Source organism: Thamnophis sirtalis, unplaced genomic scaffold (genome assembly GCF_051295495.1).
Source record: "Thamnophis sirtalis isolate CommonGarterSnake01/CBP01778 unplaced genomic scaffold, rThaSir2_p1.2 scaffold_11, whole genome shotgun sequence".
NCBI lineage: Eukaryota > Metazoa > Chordata > Lepidosauria > Squamata > Natricidae > Thamnophis > Thamnophis sirtalis.
Window position 1 is genome coordinate 593,386 of NW_028261391.1, and position 17,319 is coordinate 610,704.

The 17,319-nt window shown below is 50.9% G+C and overlaps 1 protein-coding gene across 1 annotated transcript; it reads right to left on the minus strand.

Annotated features, from left to right (window-relative positions):
- Nucleotides 1–1,039: 1,039 nt before the first annotated feature.
- LOC106549733 (MAM domain-containing protein 2) lies at nucleotides 1,040–12,482 on the minus strand. The gene is made up of 5 exons (XM_087726032.1): nucleotides 12,184–12,482; nucleotides 5,501–5,553; nucleotides 5,141–5,290; nucleotides 2,956–3,218; nucleotides 1,040–1,129 (listed from the first exon to the last, which is right to left on the minus strand). Exons 1-5 carry the CDS (start codon nucleotides 12,432–12,434, stop codon nucleotides 1,040–1,042), a joined length of 807 nt encoding a protein of 268 aa, XP_087582158.1. The 5' UTR covers nucleotides 12,435–12,482.
- Nucleotides 12,483–17,319: the final 4,837 nt, after the last annotated feature.

Below are 17,319 nucleotides of genomic sequence, written 5' to 3' on the forward strand. Positions count from 1 at the left end.
AAATGAGGACCCAGACTGTTACGGGCAAGAGGCTGACTCTGTAAAACGCTTAGGGAGGGCTGTAAAGCATTGTGAAGCGGTATATAAGTCTAAGTTCTATTGCCCTTCCTTCCTTCCTTCCTTCCTTCCTTCCTTCCTTCCTTCCTTCCTTCCTTCCTTCCTTCCCTCCAATGCAGTACTTCAGGCTAACTCTGCCCACTGCCAGCGGTTCGACTGTCACTGGCTCAGGGTTGATTCATCCATCTGTCCTTCCGAGGTCAGTAAAATGAGGACCCAGATTCTTGGGGGCAAGATGCTGACTCTGTGAAACCACTTAGAGAGGGCTGTGAAGCACTGTGAAGTGGTATATAAGTTTAATGGCTACTGCAATATTTTGGTTGAAATGTTTTCTTTGAAATGTTTTGCTTTTTATGAAACATTTTAAAAAAACTCCCCAAGGATGTCCAGTTGCCTTTTGGGGTCACCTCGGCTGCTCCTTGTCTTTAAAACCGTTTCTGGCCCTCAGCCTGGAGACTGAAAAGGCTTCTGGTCTGTAGGTGGCGCTGTAATGCTGGCTAATGAAATGTCCTTCATTTGCTGCCCTTTGCCTGGTCATCTGGCCAGTATCTTAGGAGACCTTCAACCTAGTTTGGCCTTTGAAGAAGAGTCCTGAGGGGGCTTCTAACGGCATTATATCATCTGACAGAGTTGCAACTACATCAGAACTAGGTTAGAACTGAAGAAGCTTCTGGGATGAGAAGCGAAAGGTTTTCCAAGAAAGTCAGATGTCTTTTGGAAAAGCACCTTTGGGCTTCAACCATCACCTGGATGGCAGAGAACCTCCCCAGATACTTCTTCCTGGATTCCACAGGAGCCCTGAGGGTTTTGGAGGCCCCTCACATCTCCCCCAGGGCTGAGGGGCCGTTGGGGGGGGTCCCTCCCTCCCTGCATCCATTGGGGAACAGCTGCGACTTGAGGACTCGGGACCTCTGCTGAGAGGTCACCTCCTCTGGTGTTGCAATCCAAGATCACGGGTGGAAAAGCTGAGGTGGAGAAGGGGTCACTCACCACAAGGCCCTCTCCTGACCACCACATTGTCCACGGCTGTGTCCCCATATTCCGTCAACCCCCGAATGGCATCAAAAGCCACCTGTGAGGATGGAAAGAAGGCCCAGTCAGAGCAAGGAAGGGAGCGACAGGAGAAGTCTCGCTGCAGGGGCCGAAGGAAGGAGACCCTCCGAAGCCATGGACTCCTGCCATGGGACGAGCTCAACTGCCCTCCCATCCTCCGCAGCTCCAGGTGGGAAAATCTGCCAGGTGTTAGGACCTCAGAGCAACTGAAGATGTTTCTGTAAGCTCATACCCAGAGAATGGTGTCCCTTCCTCCCTCCCTCCCTCCCTTCCTTCCCACCTTCCCTCCCTTTCTTCCCTCCCTCCCTTCTTCCTTCCCTCCCTCCCTCCCTTTCTTCCCCCATTCAATTTCTCCTGCCATCCATCTCAGTCAATGACTCTGAGTGGCTTACAATGAATGAATGAATGAATGAATGAATGAATGAATGAATGAATGAATGAATGAATGGATGGATGGATGGATGGATGGATGGATGAATGAATGAATTAATGGATGGATGAATGAATGAATGAATGTGAATGTTACTATGATGTCTCTTTTCCAGATCATTAATTTTGGTTGATATATAAAATATGCTTTGTTTCTTTTGTATTTTCTCTTGTTTTGCAGGGAAAGTGAAGAATTTCATCAATGCCAACTACTTTAAAATACCAAATCTGGGTGTCACTCAATAATGCTGAATAGATTTTTGAGGAATTTTCAGACAGCGTCCTCAACCTGGGGGGCTTTAGAAAAAGTTGTAGGGGACTAGGAGGGGCCTTGGAGCTCTTCTAGTCTATCCCACTGGCCAAGACAGGAGACTCTAGACCAATGTTTCTCAACCTTGGCAACTTGAAGATGTCCGGACTTCAACTTCCAGAATTCCCCAGCCAGCGAATGCTGGCTGGGGAATTCTGGGAATTGAAGTCCGGACATCTTCAAGTTGACAAGGTTGAGAAACACTGGTCTTGTCCTATATGATGAACCTATGGCATGCAGAGCCAGATCAGCTGGCATGCGAGCCCTCAGCTTCAGAGTTCATACGCACGCCAGCCAGCTGGTTTTCAGCCTTCTGTGGGGGCTGGGGGAGGCCGTTTTTCCCCAGGCTGCAGGAAAGCCTCCGGATCGTTTCCAGACTTCCAGTTGGCCTGTTGGGTCTGTTTTTCGTCCCCCCCCCATTCTCCTGAGGCTTTCCTGGAGCTTGGAGAGGGTGAAAATGCCCCCACCCCACCCCAGAGGAAATACCAAGCTAGCTTGGAGACGAGCAGCGAGGCATGTGTGGGGGGGGGGCATGCACATGTGGGGGTGTACTTTACATTATAGGTGCCAGCACTTGCATTTTTGGCACCCAACCCCCCAAAAGGTTAGCTGTCCCTGCTCTAGACCATTTCAGACCAATGGCTGTCCAATCTTTTCTTTAAAACCTCCAGTGTTGGAGCATTCACATCTTCTGGAGGCAACTTGTTCCACTGATTAGCCTCCAGTCCCCTAATCCTCTTTCTTGCTCTTCTCTGCACTCTTTCTAGAGTCTCTACATCCTTTTCACATCGTGGCGACCAAAACTGGATGCCGGATTCCAAGTGTGGCCTTTCCAAGGCCTTATAAAGTGGCATTAACCCTTCACGGGATCTTGATTCCGTCCCTCTGTTGATGCAGCCTAGAACTGTGTTGGCTTTTTTGGCAGCTGCTGCCCACGGCTTGCCTTAAGGATTGTATCAGCTGCCAGAGGTGCCAGCTGCTAGAAATGAGGGGAGGGGGCACTGCCCTCGATTGCTGGGAGGGGCTTCGTCTCACTTGGGGAGCAGGGCAGGAGAGGCAGGGGGCCCTTTGGCCCAACCTCTTCTGAAGAGCTGCCATGCTGTTACCTGGAAGCGAGTCTCCCTCTCAAAGTAGACTGAGGTGAGTCCATGCTGCCACGCGGGGCTCTGGCTCCCCATTTGGCTCCACACCGTAGTCTCGCCCTGGTCCCCCAGGAGGGTCACGTGCAGCTGGTTGAAGTCCTCCGAGCCAAACATGTGATAGCGGAAGTCGATGCAGATTTCCCCAGAGCTCAGCAGCTGCGGACTCTCCAGTCGGTTGAGGTCGTAGGGGATCAGGTTGCTGGCCTCTTGGTAGATGAAGTAGCCTCCTGCAAGGAGAAGGGGAGATGCCCCCAAGCCCTTTATTGGAAGAAGGAAGCGAGGGGCACGAGGGCCCAGACCTGCCGAATCACGTCTGCACAGGTGAGATCAAAGAGACCCAGCCAGCTTCCTTCACGCGCTGTGCGCTTAGCGCAAACCCCATCCATCATCTCAGAAGTTCGTAGGATACACAAACAAAGCCTAATTGTTAGGAAGTGACAACGTCCCAAGGGTCTTTTCTTTTCTCCAAAAGGGCAACTGGAGTTTCTTGGGTTTTCCCTTGAAAACGTTTCGCTTCTCATCCCAGAAGCTTCTTCAGCTCCGACTGGAGGGGAATGGAAGGATTTATGTTCTTTGCAGTGGTCTGGTTGCTAACCCTCGGAGGGCTGAAGGTGAGCCATCTGAGAGTCCTCGGGGCCACTTGAGGGCTCACCTGTGCCCTGAGGCTCACCTGAGTCCCCTTCGGGGGAAAAGGGCAACATATAAATTTAATAAATTGAATTGAATTGATTCAGAGCAGGTGTGGCACCTTCTGAAGGATGCTCAAAGGCCTGTAAACAGATCAAGGACTCTCGGAGAGCCTTCAAAGTACCAAGGACCAGATGTCCTTCCGTTCCCCATCATCCAGTCAGAACTGAAGAAGCTTCTTGGGTGAAGAAGCGAAATGTTTTCAAAGAAAAAAAAACCCCAAGAAAACCCAGCCCCTTTGGGAAGTTGCTGTTCTTTCTGGAAACGGGGCGTTGGGGGGTTGGGGGGGGTTTCCTAAACCATCATTACAAGGGAGGCCGGGAGCTTTTCCGGATTCCAGATCCATCTGCCTTGCAAGCTTAAAGATTCCTTTCCCCATAATGAGTGGAAATTTGGGTTTTGTTTTTAACGTTTAAATACGTTTCATAAAAAATATTTTTTTTAAAAAAGTTTTAATTTCCTCAAGGAATTTCAGTCCTTGAAATGTGGGGAGGGGGGGGCAAGACCCATTTGCACCACCACCTCATTTCAGGCCCCTACAGAGGAAAGCGGCCATGGGGAAGATTCACGCAACACGCAGTGTATTCACTTAGTGTCTTTTAGCCTGGAGTGTTGGGTCCCTGTTGCTCGTTTCAGGTCCAAGGTCTGGTGCTGTCTCCAAAAACTCTTATCGAGGGAATAAAGGCGGCCCAGATGAAGTCTGAGCGTTTGTGGAGGAGAAACCCCCCCCCCTGCGTGCCTTGGGCCAAATACATCCTTTCCCTGGCGCAGCCGTCATCTCTGCAGCTGGAAAAGAGGCCCAGGAGGAGGATTTGGGATCCAAACAGAAGTTCAGCAGCTGGGCCCAACGGCTGCTCCCCGTAAGCGGAGGGAAGGGCCCCTGGGAAGGGCCCCAGGCTCCCAGGGCCACCTGAAGGGCCCGAGGCAAAGAGGGGCTGGTGCAGAGTTTGCTGGACGACTGCCTTTCTCCCTTGAGCCCGGCTCTTTGGGTCAGATTCTGTGGGCTCTGAGAGACGGGAGCTGCGCTGGGTGGAGAGACCCCTTTGCCGATCACAGGAAGCCTTGAAGGTGTGACACGGATTCCAGACAGAGAGGAGCCTCTCCTTTCAAGGATGGGGGACTCTCTGGCCCTCCCTCTGCTTTTCCATCCCATGCCCCATCTTCCCTGGTGTCTAAGAGCAGTTAGGATCCAGCCCTTGGGACACCACCCTTTCTCCAGCCTTCCAGAGACTTGGTGGAGAGAGGGGGACAAAGCTGGCATGCTGACTCGGAGGAGGGGAGGACCACATCCAGCTGCCCATATCAACCGGGTAGCCAGCAATCCTTCCAGCCTGCTCCAGCCTCCCGATGGCCATGGGAAAGAGACCTGGATGTCCCCATGACGGCCCTGTGGCCTGTGAGGAGAAGGGGAGTGGGGAGAATGGGGAGGGGGCTTTGCCCATTGCAGTTATGGAGCACTTACTTCCATCTGGATAATCCCCACTTGGGCCGGTGCCAGGAGTGGGGGTATCGTGCTTGGTGCGTATCCAGGCGCCTTGGTTAGTGCCACAGGTCTGGGTCCAGTCGCAAAAGGGCCAGGAGTTGTTGTTGAAGTCACAGCCGGCCAGGTAGTCTGAAATGGGGAGGGGGATGCAGTGAAGAACAGACCCCCTTCCCAGAAGCCTCTCTCAACCTGGCAGTCCTGAAAAAGGACTCCCATCATCCACAGCCAGTCAGCTGGCAAGAACACCCGAGAAGGGGCTTCCAGGATATTTGAGAGCTGGGGGGGGGTTTGAGAGAAGCTGCTTTAAGGTACCTGGCAGGAATGAGGTGGGGGCTATACCTGCATTTTGAGTCCAGCTCTTCAAACCAGCCGCCCAGTTGCCTTCTTCTCTCCTGCCAAGCAAAGAGGGGACAAGTAAATGAGTAAACAAGTAAATAGTAGCAGAGTTGGAAGGTACTTCGGAGGTCATCTAGTCCAACCCCCTGCTCAAGCAGGAGACCTGTACTAGGGAGTCAAACCGCCGAACTGCCGACCTTTCTGATTGACAAGCTCAGTGCCTTCGCCACTGAGCCACCTAATCAGGTCAGTTGAGGCCTGTGCCCTGTGCCCACCTCCTTCCCACCAGAGGGACCAACTGGCGCAGGGTGGGCAGAGCAGGGGGGTCCAAGGGAAAATACATGGAAAGCCATTGTAAGAAAGCAAAGTGCCCACCGTCAACATGGTGTGGGAAATGAGCACGAAGACGGTGAAGAAAGGGGTTCACACTCGTGCAAAGAGGAAGGAGGGCACCGTCCCTGGTACCCAAAGGGTAGCGACATCAATGTTGGCTGAACTCTTCCAGGGAGGGAAGGAGGGGGGGGAAGGACAGGAGGGGCTTTGTGTAAATGGCATCACCAGAGTAAGCACTACATCCCTCGCCAACTGGCCTGGGACTGCAGCGTCCAAGGAGAGGGGAGGGGATACAGGATAAGGAGGGGAGGGGGTAGAAGAAGTCAAACTGCTCTCCAAAGCCCCTGAAGGCAGGACAGGAAGCAATGGGTGGAAACTAATCCAGGAGAGAAGCAACTCGGAACTGAGGAGGAATTCCCTGCCACAGAAGTTGTGAAAGTCCCAACACTGGAAGTTTTGATGAAGATGTTGGATAACCATTTATCTGGGTTTCCTGCCTAGGCAGTGGGTTGGACTAGAAGATCTCCAAGGACCCTGCCAACTCTGTTATTCTGTTCTGTTCTAAGATAAGATTATGAGAGGGGAGGGGAGAGGAGAGGACAAGGGAGGAGGGGAGGGGATGAGATAGAAAAAGATGAGATGGGGGGAAGAGGAGAGGAGAATGGAAAATGAAGAATAAGACTAAGGAACTAAGACTAGAATAGGGAATAGATTTAGTTGGCAAAGTCTGGTTAGACACCCAAGATGTAGACCAGTGTTTCTCAACCTTGGCAACTTGAAGATGTCCGGACTTCAACTCCCAGAATTCCCCAGCCAGCGAATGCTGGCTGGGGAATTCTGGGAGTTGAAGTCCGGACATCTTCAAGTTGCCAAGGTTGAGAAACACTGAGCTAGAGGCTGCCCAGCAGGAGTCGGGTGGTGGTGGGGGGCAGGGAGACCCTGGAGAGAAAAGGAAAGCGATGGGGAAGCCTTAGGAAATGGGAAGGTGGCTCCTGGGAGAGCGGAAGGTGGTTTGAAGAGGGGCAGCTTCTGGTCAAAATGTCAAGATGGCACCACAATTGAAGCTGGCAAAGAATTGCAGAGAAACACGACTTTGGCATAAGCGATACAGTTTGAATCAGCGGATCAGCCCGGGAAACTGGGAGAAAAGGGGGGAAAAAATGATATGAAGGCTTCAGAAAGGAGGAGATATTATAATTATTTTCCTCCGTCTAATCGTGACCAATTCTCAGAGGTTGCCTGGACAGGTGGATCCCTGCCGTTCTCTTGGCCCTGTGTCTCTGAGGTGGTTTGTCATTGCCTCCTCCTTAGGGCTGAGGGAGAGGGACCGGCCCAATGCCAACCAGCTGGCTTTGTGCCAGAGGCAGGACTAGAACTCACCGTCGCCTGGTTTCTGCCTGGTGCCTTAACCACCACACCGAACTGACTCCCCCAACAGGCAATAAGGAAATGCATTTTTTTTTAATAAGCAAAATCACAAAACAGGGAGGAGGTTCCAGAGGAGAAAATAGAGGGATTTTTTAAAAAATTTTTAATAAGATTTTATTGGTAAAACGAAAATACAACATCCATAACTTGTAAAAAACAATACAACTACATTTCGAGATATTCCCATACTATCAAATCATTATAAACATCAAAGGTTAGGTATCTTATTCCTTCCCTCCCTCTTCTCTTCCCTCGTTTCTTCTTTTCCATACCCTTTTCTTCCCTCCCCCCGTACTTCCTTCTCCCCTGCCTTCCCTCCTTTCTTTTCTCCTTTCCTCCTTTCCTCCCCCCTCCTTTCCCTCCCTCGGTCCCCCCTCCTTCTCACATACCTTCCCTCCTTCCCTTCCTCTTTCCCTCCTCCTTTCTTTTCTCTTAATCTCCCTCCTTTCCTCCCTCCTTCCTTCCTTCCTTTCAACACTCCTTCTCTCTTTCTTTCCCTCCCTCTTTCCCTCTTTACTACCCTCTCCTCTTCCCTCCCTCCTTCCTCCCCCAGTTTCTTCTCTTTCTTCTCTCCTTCTTTCTTCCCACCTTCTTTCCCTTCTCTTCTTTCTCTTCCTCCTCTTTATCCTTCCCCCCTTCTTCTGCCTTTCCTATTGAAAATAGAGGAATTATCTAGAGAGCCAAAATCACGTCAACTAAGGGAAGACCCAAAAGAGGCTGGGTGGGAATTGTGGGAGTTGAAGCCCCCCCCATCTTAAAGTCTGAAAAGAACCGGACTGATGAACCCAACTTCTCTGGAGGTTCTCAGCCATCCAGGTAACAGGTGTGGCAAAGGGGCGTTTTCAAAGGTTACCTGGGCGGCTTTTTCCCTTGAGAGAAAGACCCTTCGCTTCTCCTCCAAGAAGCTTCCTGGGCTCATCAGAAGGGAGGAAGCTTCTTGAATGAGAAGTGAAATGTCTTCCTCACAGGGAAAAAACAAACTCTCCAGTTAACTTTGGAAAAAGCATCTTAATTAACTCAACCTCCCCCCCTCCAACTCCCTTCTCCTCCTCTCTGGAGCGGTGGGCCCAGAGCCTTTAAAGAAGGGGCAGAGACCCCAGAGCCCCTCCCTCCCTACCCCCTACTGGCGTGTCTCATGGACTCTGCAGCCATGGGGGCAGCTGCCTCCCCCCCCCCCCCGCGGGGCGTTGCATAACGTGCTGCTCCTTGGTGTTGGCAGCTCAAAGGTGTTGGCAGAGGTGGGGCAAAGGGCCCTCCCCACAGAGGAATCACGACCAGGAAACTGGGAGCAGGACTCCAGTCCCAGGGTAAAGGTGACCCCCCCTCCCTCCTCCCTTTCTCACCTTCCCACTTCCTCGCCTTCTCCCCCCCCCACCCCCGCCCCAAAGAAACTCTGCCTGTGGACAGAAACAGCCAAAGCATCAGGTGGAGCTTCTCCCCCGGTTCAGCTAGTCCTCGACTTACGACGACAACCGAGCCCTCCATTTACGCTGTTAAGCAAGACCAACTGTGAAGTGAATTTTTTTTATTAAATCAATTTCATATATACATTCACAATTATATGATCTCATAACTGTTCTTAATAATATGTATTTATAACAATTTTTCCCTACTGTTGACAATATACTTGAAGATTGCTTTTTTATCATCCCATAGATCCATCTTATCTTACAACGGTCCTACTTCTTCTTCCCTCCCTCCCTCTTTCCTTCCCTCGTTTCTTCTCTCCTACTCCCATTCCTTCCCTCCTTCCTTCTCTCCCTCCTTCCCCTTCCCTCCTTCTCTCCTTCCCTCCTTCCTTCCCTCCTTCCTTTCTTTTCTCCTTCTCTCCTTCCTTTCCCCCTTCCTTTCCTCCTTCCTTCCCCCTTCCTTCTCTCCTACATTCCCTCCTTCCTTCCCTCCTTTCTTCTCTCCTTCCCTCCTTCCTTCCCTCCTTCCTTCCCTCCTTTCTTCTCTCCTTCCCTCCTTCCTTCCCTCCTTCCTTCCCTCCTTGCTTCCCTCCCTCCTTCCTACCCCCCTTTCTTCTCTTTCTTCTCTCCTTGTGAAGTGAATTATGCTCCACTTTACGACCTGTCTTGCCACAGTTGTTAAAGGAGTCGCTCCAGTTAAGTTAGCAGCCCGGTTGATAAGGGAATCCAGCTTTCACATGAGCGTCGCTGGTCAGAAAGGGAGATCACATGACCCCGGGACACGGGAACAGCCACAGGCTGCCCGAAGGCCCTCGAAGCAGAAGAATACCAGCACTCGCATCTCCTAAACACCCCTGAGGATGTTACCTGGCCAGGTGACAAAACGTTCGGACGCCAACTCACAAGTTGGGAGAACGAACCTTCACCCTCGGTCATAAATCAGGATTTTCAGTGCTATTGTAACTTCAAATGGTCATTGAATGGACCGTCGTAACTGGAGGACTCCCTGTAACGCTCTAACCACCTTTTGTGGCGTCCCAATGATTGGGTTTGCAGCCGGACAGTTTGGAAAAAGAGCCAGTGGCCGCATTCACACGACTCCTGAGGCCCAAAGGATGTTATCCTGAGTTCTTTCACGGCCTACGGGCAGTTATTTCCACTCAATCTACTCTCGGTTAATGGAGGGCTTGAAGAATTCTACACACCCCCAGCTTCCCTGTGTGTTGTATGAACGCAGGCCAGATTTCGCCAGTTGTTTTAGCACGCCGGAGGGCAGGGCGATGGGCTTCTGCCCAGGTCACGGGTCAGAAAAGGTACGTTTGGACTTGTAGCTAAGGCAACAGACGACGGGAGGCTCTGAGTTCTAGTCCCGCCTGAATCACAAAAGCCAGCTGGGTGACTTTGGGCCAATCCTTAGGAGACAAGAGAGTTCTAGTCCCACTTAGGGGCGAAAACCGACTGGGAAGCTTTGGGCCGGTCCTTCTCTCCCTCAGCTGAGCTCACCTCACAGGGTTGTTGTTGCTGTGGGGAAAAGAAGAGGAGGAGGAGGAGGAGGAGGAGGAAGAAATATTGTGTTTCTTTGCTGCCTTGAGTTATTTGTAAAAATAATGGAGGTGGCATAGAAATAAAGAAACTTTGGAGGGAGTGACTGGATCAGGTGATCCACCCCAACAGGGCAGAAATGGATCTCTCTCTCTTTCACGCTACAGGAAAGGGACCCCCCCCCCAGGAAGCCATAGCCAGGGTCTTAAGCCCTTTATGATGGGAGGGGTCTTCCCTGTGGCCAAGGATGCTTTGGCACCTCAAGGAGAATTTCTTAGGGGGAACCGTCAGCTGGGCGGCTCACAGTAATGATCTCTCGCTGTCTCTTTCTTTTTCTCTCTCCTTCTCTCTCTCCCTCCCTCCCTCTCTTTCTCTTTCACTTTCTCTCCTTCTCTTTCTCTCCTCTGTTTCTCCATCCTCTCTTTCTCCCTCTCTCTTTCTTTCTCTCCTTCTCTCTCTCTTTCTCTCGCTCTTTCGCTTTCACTTTCTCTCCTTCTCTCTCTCCTCTGTCTCTCCCTACCTCTCTTTCTCTCTCTGTCTCCCCCTCTTTTTCTTTCTCTCCTTCTCTCTCTCCCTCCCTCTCTTTCTCTTTCACTTTCTCTTCTCTCTCTCTCTCCTCTGTTTCTCCATCCTCTCTTTCTCCCTCTCTCTTTCTTTCTCTTTCTCTCTCTCTTTCTCTCGCTCTTTCGCTTTCACTTTCTCTCCTTTTCTCTCTCTTCTGTCCCTCCCTACCTCTCTTTCTCTCTCTGTTTCTCCCTCTCTTTCTTTCTCTCCTTCTCTCTCTCTCTCTTCTGTCTCTCCCTACCTCTCTTTCTCTCTCTGTCTCCCCCTCTTTCTTCCTCTCCTTCTCTCTCTCTCTTCTGTCTCTCCCTACCTCTTTCTCTCTCTCTCTCCCCCTCTCTTTCTTTCTCTCCTTCTCTCTCTCTTCTGTCTCTCCCTACCTACCTCTCTTTCTCTCTCTCTCCCCCTCTCTTTCTTTCTCTCCTTCTCTCTCTCTTCTGTCTCTCCCTACCTCTCTTTCTCTCTCTGTCTCTCCCTCTCTTTCTTTCTCTCCTTCTCTCTCTCTTCTGTCTCTCCCTACCTACCTCTCTTTCTCTCTCTCTCTCCCTCTCTTTCTTTCTCTCCTTCTCTCTCTCCTCTGTCTCTCCCTACCTCTCTTTCTTTCTCTGTCTCTCCCTCTCTTTCTTTCTCTCCTTCTCTCTCTCTTCTGTCTCTCCCTACCTACCTCTCTTTCTCTCTCTCTCCCCCTCTCTTTCTTTCTCTCCTTCTCTCTCTCTTCTGTCTCTCCCTACCTCTCTTTCTCTCTCTGTCTCTCCCTCTCTTTCTTTCTCTCCTTCTCTCTCTCTTCTGTCTCTCCCTACCTACCTCTCTTTCTCTCTCTCTCTCCCTCTCTTTCTTTCTTTCTCTCCTTCTCTCTCTCCTCTGTCTCTCCCTACCTCTCTTTCTTTCTCTGTCTCTCCCTCTCTTTCTTTCTCTCCTTCTCTCTCTCCTCTGTCTCTCCCTACCTCTCTTTCTCTCTGTGTCTCTCCCTCTCTCTCTTGCTTTCTCTCCTCTCTCTCTTTCTCTCTCTTGCTTCTTCTCTCTCTTTTTCTCTCTCCTCTCTCTTTCCTTTTCTCTGTCTCTCCCTCTGTCTCTCTCTCTCTCTCTCAACTCCCCCCCCACACTCACATACACAATTTGCTAGCCAAAGAGAGACAAGTGGCAGAAGACCCAGCCAATGTTTGTTCCAGTGTGGAAATAGGAGCTAAACCTCTCTAACACCTCAGAGAGAAGCCCCCAGATGTTGGCTTGCCCAGAGGTCACATCTGGGGCAGACAAGGCAAGAGCGATCCCCGTGGCCAGCATCCCCACGTCTCCCCAGATAAACCGACAGGAACTTCCCAGCTGTTCATCCGATAACGCTTTCAGCTTTCAGGAAAGAAGCAGAGATTCCCCTTAGCATTAACCAGACCCCTGGCAAAGGGGGCATCTTACCCTCGGCTCTCTTGAATGGCAAAACACAGGAAGACCCAAAGGCCCACCAGGCACCACCGGGGCCCCATGGGGCTGGGCAGCATCGGGAGCTGCGGCTGCTGTCGCTTCTTCTCAGATTCTCTCCCTGGGGCTGCTCCACATAGCCTCAGTGCCACCCAGCTGCCAGCCAGGAGCAGAGTGAGGCCCGGCTGTGGGTGACACGGCCCCAAGAGGAAGGAGAGGAGGGCGGAGTCCCAGCAGGTCTCTCCCATCAGGTGTGCACACAGGTGGAAGCAAGGTGAGCACGGTGAGGAAGCCCAGGACCACGGTTGGATCAGGCCGTTCTCTCCACCGGCTCAATGTGGCCAAGGAGGCTGCTAGATCTCAAGAGGCCAAAAGCGGGAGGGGGAGGCGGGGGAGGCCCTCCTGCTTAGGGTGCAGGGGCTTCAGCCAGAGGATGCCCTTCGGGGGCAGGGGGTGGGGTGGGAGGGGGCTACACTTTCCTTCCCCTTGGCAAGGGCAGAAGAAGCATAGAATAGAGTTGGAGCAGATGGGCCTTTCCTGAATGCCCCAGGTCTCCTTAGGCACTGGGTAACGGAGCCCTAACGCCCCCCCTAGAGCCCCCTGGCTCCCCTTGGGCCATTTCTCCTGCGCTTCCCTCTTTCCAGGCTCCTGGGATGCAGCCTCAGCTCTGCAGTTCAGCTCCTGTTGAGTTTCTGCCTGGATTTCCCCTCCAGCAGGGAATCCCTCTGGCTGATTCTCCTCTGCCCTGGTCCTCCCTTCCAAGGGGTGGCAGCCGCTGGGAGCCCTCGTGGCCATCGCTGGGGAAGGCTGGATGGCGAGAATTCAGAAGCACGGCGTTGGGAGGGACCCTGGAGGTCTTCTAGTCCAACCCCTCTGCTGAAGCAGGAAACCCCAGACCATCCCAGACAAATGGCCCTCCAGCCTCTTCTCGAAAGCCTCCAGTGATGGAGCTTCCACTGGCTAATTGTCAGGAAATTCCTCCTTAGTTCCACGTTGCTTCTCTCCTTGATTAGTTTCCATCCGTGGCTTCTTGCCCTGCCTTCAGGGGCTTTGGAGAGTAGGTGGACCCACCCCCACCCTCTTTATGGCAGCCCTTCATATTTCCCAAGGGAGGGGCTGCCTTCACACCACACACAACGTTGTGGATTTATCCTTCAAAGAGGTTCCCGGAAAGGCATAAAATTGCCCAGCTGGGTTTTGTTGCTCTGCAGCCGCTGAGTTTTTCTCTGCCCGGGGGAGGCCTGTGGCTGCCCCCCAAGCAAGGGCCAAAGACGGGTCTTTCCCCCCCAGCTCCCGCCTGCAAAGCCAGCATCCCAGCCAGCCCTTGCCTGCCAGCGGCTCCCCTGGGGGGCTCCCACAGCTGTGCTTGCGCAGAGCTTTTCCGCTTCTCACCCAAGAAGCTTTTTCAGTTCTGAATGGTGAAGAATGGAAAGATTTAGAATGGAATGGAACAGAAAGGAACAGAACAGAACGAAATGAAATGTAATGTAATGTAATGTAATAGAATAGAGAATGGAAAGGATAGAGAATGGAATGGAGTAGAGTAGAGTAGAGTAGAATGGAATGGAATAGGGAATGGAATGGAATGAATATAGAATAGAATGGAATAGAATAGAGTAGGGAATGGAAATAATATAGAATAGAGTAGAGTAGAGTAGAGTAGAGTAGAGTAGAGTAGAATAGAATAGAATAGAATAGAGAATGGAAAGAATATAGAATGGAATGGAGTAGAGTAGAATAGAATAGAATAGAATAGAATAGAATAGAATAGAGAATGGAAAGAATATAGAATAGAGTAGAGTAGAATAGAATAGAATAGAATAGAATAGAATAGAATAGAATAGAGAATGGAAAGAATATAGAATAGAATAGAGTAGAGTACAGTAGAGTAGAATAGAATAGAATAGAATAGAATAGAATAGAATAGAGAATGGAAAGAATATAGAATGGAATGGAGTAGAGTAGAGTAGAATAGGGAATGGAATGGAATGAATATAGAATAGAGAATGGAAAGAATATAGAATGGAATGGAGTAGAGTAGAATAGAATAGATTAGAATAGAGCTGGAAGGGACCTTACGACACACGGCGTAAGGAAAGATGGAATGTTTATTTTTATAATTGAAAACTAGGAAGGGGATAGGAGAACCGAGACCGTTTCAGATAAATGGCTCTCCAGCCTCTTCCTAAAAACCTCCGGTGATGGAGCACCCATGATTTCTGAGTTTATATTCCTGATATAGTATCCCTTCATTTATGTTCCAGGAATAGGACTCCCTCCATCTGCCCCCATTCAGTTAGAACTGAAGAAGCTTCTTGGAGGAGAAGCAAAATGTCTTTGAGGAAAAACAAAGTCCATTTGCCTTTTGAAAAAGCCGCTTTGGGAGGAGGGAGGGAAACGGGTCCTGGAGGCCATTCTCCCCTCTAGGCCACCCTGTGGCATTCCTGGGTCCAGCTCTGGGCACCGGAGTCGGAGAAGGGAAAATGGGAGGGATAAGGGAGGGTCTTCGGAGCTCAGGGCTGAGATGAGGAGCCCTTGGGGGTCTCTGGGCGGGGGGGCCTTCTTGCAGACGTTTCGTGACCTGACTAGGTGACCTCATCAGTGCTAGAAGGGAGAGGGGTTTGTGAGGAGGGGGAGGGAGGAGGAGGAGGGGAAGCCATGAGGTCATCCAAACGCTCTGCTTCTCAGCCTCTGTCCGTCGGGGAAGGAGGAGGAGGAGGAGGAAGAGGAGAAGATGACGGCAGGGCAGGCAGCAAATTCCCCTTGTGCTGATCTTGAACCTGCCGGAATCTCTTTGACATTCAAGCCCTTCGGTGGTTGGATTGTTTCCCCCATATTTTATGGAAGGTGCAGAAGGCAATGACCCCCCCCCCCGCCCCACCCAGCCCATTTCACAGGGGAGGAGATGGGAGCATAAATCAGGTCACTGACCAGCCCCACTGCTGAAGACAAGGTTCAAATTCCTCCCAGCCCCATGAAAAGTCTCTGTGTGTGTGTGAGAGAGAGAGGGGGGGGTGGAATTGCAGAAGGACACACAAAACACTCAACATGATTGCACTGCACTTGTATACTGTTGCTCTTTAATTCTAGTGTAAAAATAGGACAAGCTGAATATATTGATAGATAGTAGAAATACACCGAAGGGAGGAGTAGAGGGATAGAAGAAAGAGGGGTAGAGAGGGTGGGAGAGAGGACTGGAAGGAGGATGAGAAGGAAGGGAGGGAGGGTATCGGGAGAGAGGAGTGATAGAGGGGGAGGGGAAGTAGGGTAGAGGGGAACGTTGGAGGGAAGAACGAAAGTTGGAGGGGGGTGAAAGAAAGGGTGTATGGTGGGTCGAAGTGGTACATTGGGTTTGTATTTTGGGGGGTATTGTTGACAAGAGGGAGGGCTGTGTTTATTGTTCAATGTTATATGCCCCGGTTATGCACAGTATATATGTGACTGTACGAAATGAAATGGAAATAAAACATATTTAAGAGAAAAAAACACTCAACAAGTCCCAGGTTGCCCTCCCACCTTGACCCCATTGTTGTGATGGTATTTTATGGGTTCATTTCAGGAAGCCAGAGAAGGGATTTGACTCTGGGGTCATTTCCAAAAATCTATGACGCCTCTTCCCCCCTCCTTCCCCCTCCCCTTCTATCTCCCCTCTCTCCCTCTCCTTCCCTCCTCCTCCTCCTCCTCCCTCCCCTCCCTCCCCCTTCTCCTCCTCACTGGAGAAGCTTCTTGGATGAGAAGAAGCAAGAAATCTCCCTTTGGGCCAGTCAAGACCACCTGGGGATTTGGTTTTTCACAGGGGGGTTCCTGGCGGGTGCTGCCGTGCTCCCAGCGGCCTGTGCCTGGCACTGCCGACCCACAAGACGGTTTTTGAGGCCAAGGCTAAGGAGTTCTGATGGGCAATGGCAGGGCTGCTGCAGCCCTCCCCCCCCCCAGGACTCCTGCCTTGAGCAGAGGGTTGGACTAGAAGACCTCCAAGGTCCCTTCCAACCCTCGGTTTCTACGACCCCAAGACATTAACTCAAGTTAAATTGGGATTTTGCTTCGTTTTTAACAGGCGTAGAAACTGCAATGCCTAGAACAGTGTTTTTCAACCTTGGCAACTTGAAGATGTCCGGACTTCAACTCCCAGAATTCCCCAGCCAGCGAATGTTGCCAAGGTTGAAAAACACTGGCCTAGAACGTAGTTTAATTTCACAGCTTCCTTTTATAAGGAAACCCTGAAAGTCTCCTTTTTCTGGATGTGTCGCCAGATCCCTTGTAAGGTTCTTAAAATGTTCACCTCCTGCAGTCCCATCACAATCCGTAGATCTCTCCCCAAGATAAGAGAAGCGGTTCCACTTCAAGCGGGATCCATTATTCTGACCATCATTGTTAGAAAGCTCAGGATTGTGACAGGAATGTGGGGCTTGCAACGCGGTGGCTGCCTCCTGCGTCCCTTCTTCTCCCGCTGGGTCGGTTCAAACTCCCTCGGAATTCGGGGTGGGGTGTTCTCCCCAGGGCCAGGAGGGGGGATTTCAGGGGGCCTGGGGAATAAAGGAGCAGCACCTGGGTTCATAGCAGGTGCCAGCTGTTCACGGGACAAGAAACAACGGATGGAAACTCCTCAAGGAGAGGAGCAACCTGGAATTAATTTCTTAACAGTGAGGACAATTAACCAGTGGAACCGCTTGCCACAAGAAATTGTGGGTGCTCCATCACTGGAGGTGTTTAAGAAGAGAATGAACAATTACTTGTCTGAAATGGCATAGGGGCTCAGGCTTGAGCAGGAGGCTAGACTAGAAGACCTCCAAGGTCCCTTCCAGCTCTGTTCTGATTCTGAGATGCTCAGGGGCGCAATTACAGGAGAGGATTCTTTAATATATTTGTAAAAAAAGAATTGTTTTTTTAAAAATACTTTTTTTATTTCCCATTTTCATCACATATAATCACATGTATACTATTACATAGCCAATATCCTATTGTATTAAGTAGTAAAAAAGAATTGTTAACACACCTTTATTACTTTTTACAACTAACTCAAGGCAATGAAGATGCATAAAGCTGCTTCCTCCTCCTCTTTTCCCCACACAAAGTGGGTTGGGCTGAGACCGGGGTGGGGGGTGGGGGGTCTGCCTCAAAGTCATCTAGCTGGGT

Excerpts from the sequence above, each read along its gene's own strand:
- LOC106549733 (XM_087726032.1), bottom strand. The coding sequence starts at position 12,434 with ATGGGAGAGACCTGCTGGGACTCCGCCCTCCTCTCCTTCCTCTTGGGG. Across the intron at positions 3,219-5,140 it reads TGGGGATTATCCAGATGGAA|GAGGCTACTTCATCTACCAA; the intron begins GTAAGTGCTCCA and ends TTCTCCTTGCAG. Across the intron at positions 1,130-2,955 it reads AGAGGGAGACTCGCTTCCAG|GTGGCTTTTGATGCCATTCG; the intron begins GTAACAGCATGG and ends CCATCCTCACAG.